This window comes from Tamandua tetradactyla, chromosome 4 (assembly GCF_023851605.1).
Source record: "Tamandua tetradactyla isolate mTamTet1 chromosome 4, mTamTet1.pri, whole genome shotgun sequence".
Taxonomy (NCBI): domain Eukaryota; kingdom Metazoa; phylum Chordata; class Mammalia; order Pilosa; family Myrmecophagidae; genus Tamandua; species Tamandua tetradactyla.
This window is the reverse complement of record NC_135330.1, coordinates 34,889,468-34,903,606: the sequence shown is the minus strand read 5'-3', so window position 1 is coordinate 34,903,606 and position 14,139 is coordinate 34,889,468. Positions and strand designations below refer to the sequence as shown.

Here is a 14,139-nt window from a genome sequence, read left to right as displayed (position 1 = left end):
CCTCTCTGCTAGCCAAACCCCTTGAACACCAGTAGAAGTCCCCCTTTCTATGTGAATTCCTCCCTGATGAGTGAGATTTGCAAAGTGCTTAGTGAGCCCAGGCAAACTTCCCTGGCATTCACGTCCAGATCCCTCACTTTCTCTCAGCCAGCTGGTGAGCTCTGTGGTGTTCCTGTGCCCCGAAGTCACATCTTGTGTCTCTGGCCTCTTCTACAGCAGTGAACACAATCCTGTCCACCCAGAAGACAATCACTCAATAGCTGCAGAAGGATGGTCTGCCTAAAACGCAGCTATCACAGCCTCATGAGGTAAGCCAAGAGGAGAAGGGGCACTGGGAAGGAAGAAAACTAACACTTACTGAACCTACAGTAATAACACAAAGTTAACTCAGCACTTTCACATATGAGACTCACTTCACCCTGGCAACAATCCTATGAGGTAGATATTATTATCCCATTGTTACAAACAAGGAAACTGAGGCCTATGGCTGAAGGCATGGTTAAGCAACTTCTTGAATCACATACAGTAAGCAGAGGATTTGAACCCACATCAGTTGTGTCTTCAGAATCTTGTCAAAGGAAGACTTCTGTCTTCTCTACCCTCTGCTACTGGTGCTTCATGGATTCCTGATTCTAGCCAGGCCTTTGGCCACAAAAGGTCCCACTACATTACTCTCTGAGGAGCAGTCCTGTGACCCATGGAGAAGCTTGGGGAGACAATGGTCAAGCCCTTCTCCCAGAAGTTCCAGCTTCTAGGTCCCCAAACTCCAGCCACACCTGCTACAAAGTAGCCCCTCCCTCCCCTGCACCTTTCTTTTCTTCCAGCTGGGCTCCAGCTCCAGTCTGATACAGAGCTGAAAGAGCTGGCCAGTCCTGCAGGGCCAGGTGTTTGCTGAACAGGCTGGGCTGGTGGAAGCTTGGTTTGCTCATGGTGACATGTGGCAGGAGGCGGAGGAAAGGGACAGTGACAGACGTCACTTAGGCCGGCCAGACTCTTCTTGTGTGGGCCTGTTTCCAACATACCAGTACCACTCTCTCTTCCCCCTAATCAGCATGTGCCCTCACCTTAGAGTTCTCACAGCCTTTATGGGCAGACAGAGTAAGGACTGCTCCAGTCCCCAGGGTGTAGCCATCAATGCAACAGGGCTCTCTCCCTGGCCTGCTGGTGGCCAGGTGGACCCCTAGGTCTGGCCACAGTGCTCACAGGCACACTAGTCCTTCAATGGACCAGAATCTCTGGAGATATACAGTCTGTTTGAGCAGTGTTTTCCAAATACTAGAAGCGACCTATGAGTAAGCTGTAAAATCAATTTAGTGAATCATAGTCAGCACTTTAAAAGCACAAATAGAACAGAACAAAAAATATCGGCATGTGCTGCACTTTGTAAGAAAAGGTTTTTGTTTTATAAAACTTTTCCAGTGATAATAGATAGAAACCAAATTCCAGATCTCAAAATAGAACGTGTTTTTTTACTGTAGGTCACAGTAAAAGTGTTTGAAAGCCACTGCATTAGGGCCCCAGCACACAGACCTGCCAATAGCTAGTCTGAACCATGTGCCCATGCCTGGAGTCCTAAGGACAGGGTACCAGGTGCTTCTCCCTGGCACAAACTGAACTGCAAATTCCTGAGGAGAGGCAGGGAAGGCTTGCTGAGGGCGGGCACAGTATTTGTCTCTGGAGATCTTAAGGACTGGGAAGCTGACTACTGGACTGGTCCAGCCGGGTACTGCCAGTCTGCAGGGCGGGGAAGGTCAAGACCAGTTACGGGCCCTCCCAGCTCCCTTCCCACTGCCATATGGGCGGTCAGGGAATGATTAAGCACTTGAGGCATTTGTGCTGCGTGCGCTACATGACCTGGGTAGGTGCTGAGGAGCCTCTGGATCTCCCAACTACTCAGGATGCCTCCTTCACACCTATGGGGCCCCAGTCTCCCCCAGGCAGAAACAGAAAGCAGCATGCGCCAGGCCCCACAGAGCCCCCATTGGATAACCTGACCTGCCTATGACACCAATGCCAACTCCTTCCCTAGGGGCCGGACAGTGGCTGGAGCCCTGGTTTGAGGACTCACTGGAAAAAAAAATGCCAGCCTGTGAACAAAGGCTCCTGTTGCCATACTGGTTTTCCCACAACTTCCCACTCAGGGCTGCTCAGCATGGTATCAAGAAAATGGAACAGAGTGCCCCATCCACCAACCTCTCCCTACCAGAGTCACAGAATATTTTCAGTTATGCATCTCGGGATCTAAGGGTGGAGAAACGGCATTGCTAGGGAGGTCTTATACTGCAAAGGGACGAACCTCTCTGCTGCCACTTTTAAACAGCCTGGCAGCAGCTGCTAGCACATCATGCTACTCCCCAGACCAGTGTGGTCCCAGGGAACCTAGGGCCTAATGCCCGACCCCACGTGGTAACAGGACCTAGGAGGGCCACTTTAGGGGCTGTGGCAACCTTGACTCCAGGAGGAGTTCAACAAAAAGCAAGGTCACATGGCGTTAGAGCTGGACATTCTTGGAGGCGCCTGGGGGCCTGGCTTTCCAGATGAATTCTCTTGGGGTAATCACGCTGAGATATGGCTCATGGTTCTGCTTGGAACTTGAGGCCTCTTAACTCAGAGATATCCTGTTCTGGGTGCAGTGCTAGGCATTTCCTGATTGTTCTTAATGGCTACGCAGGATACTTTGATTCCTAGATACCATTCTGGTGAGAAGTGGCTTATTTATGTATAACTGGAGATAGAGAGAGGTAATGCAAACCAAGCTTTTGGCTTTTATGATTTGGGAGAATATGAACTAGACTACAGCCGAGGCTGAGCCATGGAGGGGGCCCTAAAACTGTAACTGTAGCAGCCTAGCTGCCCTAGGTTTTCCAGGCCTCCTTTCTGAGAGGGCTGGAGACTGTTCAAATATTAATTAATCTGTTGATGTCCCATGGTTGGCAAGCTGGCAGGCAAGGCAACCAACCATCAGGGCACTCAAGCCACTTTCTGTCAGGGCTGGGGTGACAGAGCCCTCATGCCTTGGGTGTGACAACTCCATGCCAGGGATCCCTCCCACCTGAAGCATCAACATTTTGACCGTGGGGTGAGGTACCCTGACAGGTGAGCTACTTGTGGCTTCTTGTAGTAAGGCACTTGTCTGATGAGGACGAGGCTGTTAGTGCCTCTGGGGCCCCTTTCCAGGGAACCATTAGGCCCCTTGAGTCTGATTCTGCCCATGGATGGGTCAGAGCCTGAATCTTGATTTACAGGGTTAGTTCATATCTCTAAGGCTAGGAACGCCAGGAGGAAGAGGAATTGGACAGAGTACTTTCGGGATAGGAGCTCTCACTAGCCAAGGGGATAATCACTTCACAGCTCAAGCCCAAACAGCTGAACTCCACCCAAGCGTGCGTACACATGCGCACATGCATACACACAAACACATATACACAGTTCCTTTCCCTTCTAAAGAGCAGCATTTTGCAAACCAAATGAACCTGTTTCTCTTCTGCCTTCAAATTCACATCCCTTTCTGCCTCTTTAACAGGTGTTTCATCAAGAAGGACAATGTTCCAAGGGTTATGATTTAACAGATGAGCCCAGAAGCACCAGAGAGGATCCCACAGGGCTCAGCAGCCCAAGCAGATGCCAGGGAAGCACAGGGCAGCTGGTGGTATGCTCTGCCAGAACTGTCCCCGCAGCCCCTCTTTCCCCTCCTTTCACATACCCGCACAGTTGGGAAGCCAGGGATGTTTAAGTCTCTGCAAACTGCAGCATTGGTCTCCTCAGCGCAGTCCAGGGCAGCAAGATTCAGTGCCGGCCTCCAGTCTGAAAGGACAGACAAACAAGGGTAAGCATGAAGGGTGGGTGCCCTCTCTGCCTTATCACCTCCCCCATGGAGCACCCCCAGCTCCCACAGTCCCTGACCCTAAAGCTCTTATGGGAATGGTCACACCTTGCTCAGAAAAGGACCTCTGGGACATTCTAGTCTCTCTGCACTTACAGCCTCTGTAGAAGGGGCCATGCTCAGGACACAGTGAAACAGCACAAGCAAAGCTGCCTCGTAATATCTGTTTCTCTGTTACTCTGCCAGTCGGGTGAGGTTCAAGGGCACAGGGGGAAGCCCTGGTATTGCCTCTGTCCCTGCCACCCTCCTGAGATGACTGTTTCAGAAGAGTGGACTGTGTGCCTCAGGAGGTTTGTAATTCCCCAGGAGAACCTCAGTGAAGGTTTCTGGGGCCTGAGATTCTGGCTGTCAGCCCAGCTTGGGTGGAACATAGGGTGTTGGGGACTGGGTCTGCAGCCAGCAACGGAGGCAGGAAACAGGGGAGCGGGAAGGGGGGTTACCAGAAGTTCAGGAACAACAAGGAAAAAAGCCCTGAAGCCAGAGTTGCTGCCTCTGGAAGGAGATTAACGGCTCCCCCTGGCCAGCTGCCTGGACACCCTCCTCCTTTATCATGCTGTAAGTTCTTCCTCAGCTGAAACTTATTGGCAGAAAAAATAATGGCACCATCCAGAATCAGAGCCTGGGATGTGGGAAACAGAAAACAAGCTCATAAGCAAGGCAGGCCTCCTGAGTACTGATTCCAATATGAGGTACCCCTTGCATGAGTATCCCCCGAAGTTCCACCCTACAATGAGACTGCTCCAGCTGGAAGGCAAGGCATACACACATGAAGCCATAAAAAACAGTGAAATGGCAATGTGTTGGTGTCAAATTATGTGGCAGAGACCTCTAAAAGAGTTTGGACACTGGAGTGATCAGCCTTGGGGATAAGGCATGGGCCATGCAAGAAAGGTGGAAACTGAGTCCAACTTGACAGTCCGTAGAGTTGGCAAAGAACGTGTGGGCACAGGTGAGGAGGGGAGAAGCGGTAGAGTGTGAGGGGCTCTTTAAGAGACCAGGAGAGTCTAGGGAGGTTTGGGAGCGATGCTAGATAGGAGGCAGGAAGGGAGCCAGATTGTGAGCGCTAGACTGGAGGGGTCTGGGCTTACTCCCTTAGCATCCTGCAGGTACTGGTGCCTTTGGAGCACATGAGAGAAGGGGGAGGCCTGCCTGTGGCCATGTGCGGCTCCCCACAGGGCAGCAAACACTGAGGCCCAGGGCCCTGCACCGCCCATCTGAAGCACATGCCCTCTGGGGAAGGGAGGGGAGTGAGATTTACACAGGTAGTCCACCTGGCACCCAGGAAGCACAGAATGCTAATATCTGCACCCCTGAGAATCATAGTTTTGTCAAGACTTCTTACCCTACCCCAGGACCTGTTCCTGATGATATTTCAGAAAGCATCAGAGCTGCCAAGGGAGGAATGTTACCCTCACTTTCGGGACAGCAATGCAGGAATAGTCAGGACATTTCTCAGACAACCCCTGAACCATTCCTCAAAGAAAGGTTCTGGAAGCCTCCTGGCAAAGCACTCCTCTGGGCTGGCACAAGGTGGGGGTGGGGTGGGACGGGACCTGGGGCTGTGAGGAAGGGCTGGGGCAAAACCACTCACCCACTTCCTCCTCTTCCCTCCTAATCATTTTCCCTTTCTTACCGGTGGTCTATTTTTGGCATAGAAGTTTCTGGAATCCTGGTGGGAGAGAGGGAGTGTGGGTGGGTATGGAATGGGGTGGATGGCAGTGGTCAGTAGAGGCAGGTGAGCCACGTCTTATCCATTTCTCCCGACTTCTTCAACCCTACCCCCACCCCACCTCACCAAACCTCTTTTGGGAAGCTCTCTACTCCCTGGCACACAAGGCTAGCAGCTTAAGCTTATCCAAATACCAGCAAGCGGGTTTGCATCCTTCAGCTTTAAATCTCACTTGCAGAGCAGCCTGCACAAGTGGCGGGCATTGGCCCAGGGCCCGCTGAGTGCCAGGTTCAGGACAGCACCCCCCTGCCTCCCTGACGCTTGCCTCTGCTCCCCTCCAACCCCACCACCACGGGCAGGGCCAGGTAGTTTACCCACTTGGATCTGCTAATTCCACCCAAACTCCAAATCCCACCCACTGTCCCTCTGAGGTCTCTTTTCTCTTCTCAACTCTCACATCCATGTCCTCTCCCCGTCCTAGGCTGGCTGGGACCCAGACCTGGCTGCTTCCTCCTCTCACCTCTGACCCACCCTCCCTGCCTAGTGCACCCATACACAGTCTCTTACGGCAGGTCCCCTTCAGATGAACATGGAAACCTTATTCCCCTCCTAGCTGAGGTTCCATCCCTCGCTGGTGTACCCAGCCACCAAACGACACTTTCTAACTGGAGATGATTACATCGCTCTCTACTCAATATTCCTGGGTGGCTTTCTTCACAAGAGAACCTACCACCGGAAGGCCTTTCCCGATCCTGCCCACCCATCCAAAAGCTCCTCTTACCACTTCCCCAAATTATACTCTAGGAATGCTGAAGGTTTTCTCCTTTCCTGACTGCTCCCTCTCATGTCTTGAAGCCATTCCCTGTAAACAGCCTCCTCACAGGCCACCCTTACCTTCCCAACAAACTCCTGTTCATCAGGCACTACTCAGTTTTGAACACTATCCCCTCTTTGCCCTACAAGCCCAAAGTTCAGGGCCCCTGCTCCTCTTCCTACCACACAGCCCCAAGCCTGTCCATTGCTAAATGCCTTTCACTTTTGCCTTACCTCTACCTAGCAGTTTATCAGACTATACAGTTGACCCAGCCAGGGCCAGGGGTTTCTCTCTGCAGCTCTAAGGCTGGAAAATGCCCTCAGCCTACCCTCGGCTCCGTGTGGGGAGTTGGGTTGGGAAGTCAGTCACCTGATAATGTAGCACCAGGAAAGGAGCTCCTGGTGGCAGGCCACTGCCCATGCACAGAGTTTTACCTGGGTTACAGGCAGAGCATCCCAGGCCTTCTTTCTGTAGCCACCCTTGGGAGGGGGGAGGGGGGGAGCACAGGTTGCCCTGTAGGGCTTTCTGGCACATTCTAAGCCTGTCTCCTGTTTTGCTCCTACAGCCGTGGTCACCATGTTCCAGGAAGAGCCCGCGGAGAGGCCCGGCTGCCCAGGGAGTGCACAGAACCAGGGGCTGTCAGTCCCAGCAGAAGTGGAAAGGAGGAAGGCCTGATGTAAGTTTCTCTGAGATAAGCCCTTGTGGTGGGAGGGGGCAGGGTATAACAGCCCTTGGACCTGAGGAGAGGGCTTTCAGGTATCATTTCCATCTCACAAACATCTACGTGCAGGGCAAGGAATCTAGGGTGTGTGCTGGAGAGGGTATACAAATGAAGGCAATCCTAGTTCTGTCTTCAGAAAGTATGTGGTCTCACAGGGCAGTAGGTCAATTAGACATAAGGGCCTCAGAAAATAGGCAATTTTGGAACTCTGTACCCATGAGGGCCTGGACATGAAAAAGGGCAGCAGAGCACAAAAGGCTCCCTGGCAGGGTGACCAAGAACTGCAGGCCTCAAGTGCTCCTCGCCTCTCCGAGGGGGAAGCCACCACCCCGCAGACTCTCAGGGTCCACAGGCCTCTGTGACACTGAGACTCAGAAGGTGTTGAAAGAGAAAAGGAAGCTGCCACGCAGGAAGTGCCCACTGCACACGCGTATGTCGTCTCACTTCACTGTCAGCATCTGAGGAGGGTGTCATCACCTCCACCTCACAAATGCGCCAGAGGTGACTCAAGCTTGCCTAAGGGCTGCCGGACTCGAAAATCCACTTCTCCCCTCACCCTCTCCCCTCAGGGTTCTACCTTTATATTTTTGTATTTGCCTCCAATTACATCCTTCCCCATGAGAGCAACTGTATGGCAGAAACAGTTTTGTCTTCTATTAAATATAATTCCCTGTAATTCACAACAGTCAGGAGGTATCATAAACTCGGCTTTTATTTAGATAGAAGCAAAGGTGCTGAGAGTTCACTGTGTGCCCAATTTACCTAGTTCAATGCTCGCAGCAACCCTATGAAGAAGATAAGAAGGTCTTTATTTCCAAACTGCTTTCCTTGTGTGTAAAACAGAGAGATCAGGTAACGATGCCGAGGTCACACATCTAACCAATGACCAACCTGGGATGTGATCCCAGGGTATGAGCCTCTGGCTAGTCTCAAGAAGTCTCGGACAGAACAGAGAGCTGCTCTATTAGATTCCAATCAGGAAACTTGGGAGAGGGAGAGGGCATGACTAGAGGGGGGACAAAATGAAAGGTGATGCTTGGGAGTTCTCAGCCCCTTGCTCAATAGCTACCTTTGCCTTGATCTCTTTATGCCTTGATACCCTGTACCCCCATGAGATGGAAGCAGTGCATTTTGCTAACTGCCCCAGCCCCAGGGGGAGGTGGAGATTGGGACCAGTCAGGTGCTGGCAGAGTCCTGGCTGAGGAATGTGTCTCAGGAATATCAATGTCAATACCTTAATGAGTCATAATGACAGATAAAAGTCCAGTCTGACACTAATCACTGTGGACCTGACTATTCATCAGTCTAGTAACAGTACTAGGACTACAGAGAACCTCAACTGAGGGCTCCATTGTTAAAACACCAATATTTCCATCAAGTGCATTGCTGTCAAAGGGGAACAGAACTCCAGGAAAGAGGTCTTTTAAAAGTGTCAGGTGACTTCAATACCACCCTCCTAAAAGCCTATCATCAAAACGACCAGCAGTGTCAGTCCAGCCCTGGGAAGAATAATTTCTCTACTAACAACGGAGTAAATAGGTAAATGGAGAAAGAAGGGGTGAAGCAAGGACAGTTGTGAATTTCTGTGAGCTTTGGAGTGATGGGTAAGGGAGTGGGAGCACCCTGTGGTGGGTGTGATGGGGATTCTGCTGTGCTCCCACGGGAGTATGGTGGGTGGGTAAGCCCCCACCAGATGTGAGCCTCTACCAGGCGCTCCTCTGGGGTCCCGGGCAGTCCTGTCCCCACTCACAAGATTTGCTTATAGTTATAACTAGCCGAAGAACTACAGATGCCACATGTTTCCTCTCTGGGCCTCAGTTTCCTCACAGGTCAATGAGGGCTGGGATGGATGATCTCCAATGTCCTTTCTGGTTCTGACAAATGTTCATGTGCTGAGTGGCTGACAACTCTTCCAAAAGAAAAAAAAAAAAAAAGGCCTCTGAGTGTTAAGTAAGCCAGGCCCTCCATTAAGGCAGAGGCACAGACTTGCCCAAACCACCAAGAACCAGTCAAGAACCACAGTGGGGGAGCAACTAGAGTGGGGAGCAACTAGAATGGGGAGCAACTAGGTGGTCTCGTGACTAGAGCCTATTTTCAGGTCCAGTCCCCACCCCTAGTCAAATCTCTGGGAACCCTCCTGGTACATGGTTAGCTGACACTATGTCCAGCTCGTCAGTGCCGGCAGTCATCCCCACATCCTTCCTCCTTGGGGAAGGCTTCTGGGCAGTGAGGTCACTGGATGGACAAAATGCCTTCCCTACCCCTCACGCCTGGCTGACACCCCAGATCTGAGTCAAGAAGAGCCCCACCACAGAGTCCTCCTGCTCACATTCTCATGTGGAATCCTGTGAGGGTCATGCCACTGGCCTCCAGAGTGTTCTGGACCACTGCGGTAGGCATTGCAGGGGTGCTAGGAGAAGACATGGTCTGCACCCTCAAAGAGAAAGAGAGACAAGACCAACACTGCTCATCTTTCTCAAACAGATGTCCTCTCCATATCTTCACACATACTGTTTTCCCACTGGCCTCCACTTCCTTTCCTCCTCCACTTACCTCTCTACCTGCCCAGGCTCTGGACAGCCACAAAGAGCTGGGTTCAAGCACCTCCCCTAGCACCAGTGTAATCTTAAGTTACTTACCTGTAAAAAAGAAGACAGTGTCTATTGCTTAGATACTTTTCAGATAAAACTTATGTATGATAATGGCCTGAAAAGGCTGCTAGCAAAGAGACTGAATTAAGAGTTTAATAAATAGTTGAATGAAGGCCTTTGGTAATCCAGATTGTCCCTCAGTAACTTTCCCCTTCCCTGAACTCCACAACCAAAAAAACGTAGAACCAAACCACTCTTTTGGCCTACTTAAAACATAGCTTCTTACTGTTGCCAATTTCCCTGTTGTGTGTAGCTCACTCCCCCAACTGCAATGTAAACAATGCTTCACATACAGAAGTCACTCAACAAATATTTGCTGATTGATTAGCCAGTGAACAGCAATGAAGGTCTAAATGGAATACAGCCAGTTTCCCCAACTTAGGGTGGAACTAGAGTTACTCTTGAATAGAAAGGGGTGAGCCAGGTCCTCAGAAACAAGTGCCCTGAAGAAATGAGCCTTATCCAGACAGATAAAAGATAGGAGGCCTGCAGATCAGCGCTGTGAAATGTATGCCTCTCACTCTGCCTGCAGCCTTGGTCTTCCACTGTGGCTTCCACCCTAAAGTAATCCCATACCACGAATTGAAGACACGTGCCACCTTCCATGAGCCCAGCGCTGTATGAGAGCAGCCCTCTGAGGGCCAACAACCAAACTTTCTTAAGGAACCTTGGAATATAGAGATAAACTGAATGTAACCACACAGAGGGTGGCTCCTGCCTTCTCAGCAGAGCCTCACCAGAAAGACCACCATGTTAGATGCAAACGGAGGGCACCACGGTAGTTCAAGACATCAGTTTCTGCCAGAGACCCCCATTCCCCTGCCCCAACATGATCCTGCCCAGGGGCTGTCTCACCTCCACAGCTCCGGAAGACCCTCAGTTTTGATGCAAACAGTCTTTGATGCTTCCATTTTCTTTTCAGAACTTAAGTTTCATTTTTGCTTATTTTGGGAAGGGCTATTACTTCATGCATTTGGGAGGAGCCCCTTTTGAAAACGGCAACCTTTATTCGAAGCAGATTGGGTCAGTATCTGGGTGTGTAATTCATAGGAAAATTCTGGGTTGCAAATGGCCAAACAAGAGAGTAAGCTGGAAGACAATCTTACCTTCCATCACTCATAAGATAATAGAGGACTCTTTCTAGAATGAGTCCACCTGCAGCCATTAAAGAACCATGATGGCCACGAAGCTGAAACTATGGGGATTTTTAAGACATTCAGGCCCACCACATCCCCTGAGATTATCTCCCCTTAGGCGCTCCAGTTCCATGTTTGATATTCTCCCTCCCTTTCTGCCCGGATCCATCAAGTGCTGACATCACTGAAATAATGTGAAACGCTGCTCAGAGAGGGTGTAAGGGTAATGGGACCAGAGAGCCAGGTGGGCAAGTGTTTACATAAAAACTGGAGGTAAAATGGTTTAAAAGTTTTGTTTACCAGCAACTTGTCAGGACCATATGGCTAACATGTACACGCCTTTCCATCTAGCCATTTCAGTAACCACTTTGCAAGCTGTTCAAGGGAAGACCTAGGCTGAGTACAAAAACTGACAAATGGGCTCTTCTACCAAAAACAGTTGAGTTTATCAGGAATAAACTCACAGCAAAGGAACAAAACTTCTAATTCTCTTTCTCTAGAAAGTGACGATTTTGGATCAGGAATTGCAGGGCCGTAGCACCATATTAGGAAGTACCTCCATTTAGAGGCAGCAAAACACTTATTGCTACCACCATGCCATTTCTGCCCTCAGAATACTCCCTACCTAGAATGGTAGATCTGACACTATCAGATCTTTAAATTGTGGAATGGAAACCCTGAGATAATGAATGCCAAGTACTTAGTAAAGTTTCTGACACATATTAAGCACTCGGTAAATATCAATTGCTATTATTACATATTTCCTCAGTTCTAAATGTTACCTTTAAAAAAAGGCAACATTTCTGTAATAGGGTATGCCATAAAATCTAAATACATTTAGTGTATAACTCCATGCCTCTCTACTCCTCAGGCTATTATTAAACAAATGGTGAGTCTCATAATTGATAGAGTCTTAGAAATCAAGGAAACTATGTCATTAGTGCCCAAGCCAGGGAATGGGAACATGGAACCAGGACCAAACACACAACAAGAAACTGCCCTCAGTCAGGCCCTGCCTGGCCTCATGGGGTTACAACATAAGGGTCTGAGGGTGCAGGGAAAGGGGAAGGACAGATGAGGATGTCCTTTTGGGTCCAGGACGGGAAAAGTCCTGGAAGTGAGACAGGAAAACTCAGTCAAAGATAAAGATGAGGTGGGAAATAAGTCTAACACCAGCTGCGTAACCACCCGAGGGGGTGGGGAAAGGTGGGGGTGAGGGTGGCAGAGTGAGATCCAATCCCCCGGTCCCACAGCAGCTGGAGAACTTGGGAAAATGGTGACACAGGTCTCTGGGCGGGCAGAAGGAGACTGCCACAGGACTGGACTAGGGGAAGCCGTAAGGTGTCAGCGGAGCGAGAAAAAGAACAAAGGAGACCCCCAACCCCGAGGATGAAGGCAGAAGGCGAACAGGGAACAGAGAGCCGGGGGTCAGGGGGAGGAGCTCCGGATGCCGACCAAGCGAGAAAAGACAAGAAAGAAGGGGTCGGAGACAAAAATGGAGTTGAGGGATGCGAAATTTGGGGGTGGGGGGGTGGGAATGGGATTGGCCGAGAGGAAGAGGGAGTGACGGAGGAGATGCGGAGGGGGGACGCGCACTCGTGGACAGGGGCTCTCTGCGGGGCGGTCAGGGGGTCCTTCCCGGAGAGGCGAGGGGCCGCGGGGGAGACCCGGAAGCTGGCCGCCCCCGGCTTCTCACCTTTGACGTCGTTGGCCAGCGCCTTCCACGTAGGCGCGAAGGCGATGCAGTGGCCGCACCAGGAGGCGAAGAACTCCACGGCCCAGGCGCTCCGGGAGCCCAGCACCGCGCCGCGCACCGTGTCCGCCTGCAGCAGCGTCAGCGGGTCGGAGGGCGAGTAGAGCGCCGAGGACGAGGCCGCGCCCGCGCCGGGCACCGCGAGTAGCAGCAGCAGCAACAGCAGCAAGAGCAACGGTGGCGGTGGTCCGGTATCCCGGACCGCGGCCGCCGAGCAGTGGACGCGCCTCCCCATCCTAGGCGGCTGCGCCCAACCACTGCTCACAAGTTTCCGAGGACTAGGTGCCTAGCCGGCTCCCTGGCGCCGCCTGCCTCCGCCCGTGGGGAGGAGCCACGTAGCCTCGCCCACTGGCCCCGCCCCCGAGGCCGGGCCCCGCCCTCCTCGCGCCTCGGGGCAGCCCCAGGGGCTGGTGGGCGGGCTGAGCCCCGAGCTTGGCTTGGGAGCCGCGGCGCGGGCCGCGAGCGTTCCGTAAGGGGACCTCCCGGCCCTTAGAGACGCGCGCGCCGGGTACCCACCTCAGGTTTCGTAGGGTGAGAGAGCAGCCACTCCCGAGGGAAGGAGTGGGAGGTCCGCGGAGTGGAAGCCTGGACCCGGGCTCCCGTCGCTGCGGGGGACTCTGGGAGGTCATTTGTCTTCTCGCGGCCCCCGTATCCAACGGGAAAGGAGTCCGCTGGAATAAATTATACCGATTTATGTAGTTCCGGAAAGTTCCAGGGTCCCCTTAGAGGAGCATCTGGGTGAATTAGGAGCAACTGGGAGAGAAGAGGAACGGATGGTAATGACCGGTTTATGACTCTCCGGCCCCCGCCAGCTGGGAGTTGTTTGAGTCTGTGAGCGCCGTGACCCCGCAGAGATCGGATGCGCGCATCTCTTCTGTGGCCTGTGACCACCTGAAGGGAAACATTGTTTAGGGCTTCTCCCGATCACAGATCAGCAGCCCCCTCTCCATCTTAGGCTGGGCTGGATCGGCGTGGCCGTGGTTACTATGGAACCAGGGTTTCCTCAGCCCCCAGTTCTGGCTACCGTCACGAGGTTGTCGGCATTCGTGTATTGCATCTCTGGGTCTGCATGTGCTGTTCTCCACTCCGAGCTCCAGCCTACCCACAGCTCTCCATTACTCTCTTAAATGCCCTTCTCAGAAGTAACCTGTGTGCACATGTACTAATAATGTGTTCATGGATTTTCTGTGGCCACCTTTTGTATTTCCAGTGCTGTGAAGGAGTTACATTAAGGGGAGAAGTTGCTCCTGGGAGGATTATCACAAGTGACCTTTATCTTTATCCTTTGTGTCTTCTGAGTTTGCCCACCTCGAAGACCACATTCCTTATTCATTCATTAAACAAACAGTTTTTGAGTGGCTTCTTGGTACCAGGCACTGCTGGAGGTACTGGGAATAAAGCAATCAACGAAACAAAGACTCCACAGTCATGGAACTTATATTCTGAATGGGATAGAGAGATGATAAACGTAGAAACGATGGTAACGAATGCTATAAAGAAATAGGATAAGAA

The 14,139-nt window shown here is 51.7% G+C and overlaps 1 protein-coding gene across 1 annotated transcript in view; it reads right to left on the bottom strand.

Moving 5' to 3' along the window:
* Positions 1 to 12,937, bottom strand: part of QSOX1 (quiescin sulfhydryl oxidase 1) — a 40,910-nt gene extending 27,973 nt beyond the window's left edge. The window contains exons 1-2 of the mRNA XM_077157161.1: positions 12,571 to 12,937; positions 3,704 to 3,804 (exon numbers count right to left, since the gene is read on the bottom strand). Of these exons, the coding sequence (XP_077013276.1) occupies positions 3,704 to 3,804; positions 12,571 to 12,862 (393 nt within the window). The 5' untranslated portion in view covers positions 12,863 to 12,937. The remainder of the gene's footprint in view (positions 1 to 3,703; positions 3,805 to 12,570) is intronic.
* Positions 12,938 to 14,139: the final 1,202 nt, after the last annotated feature.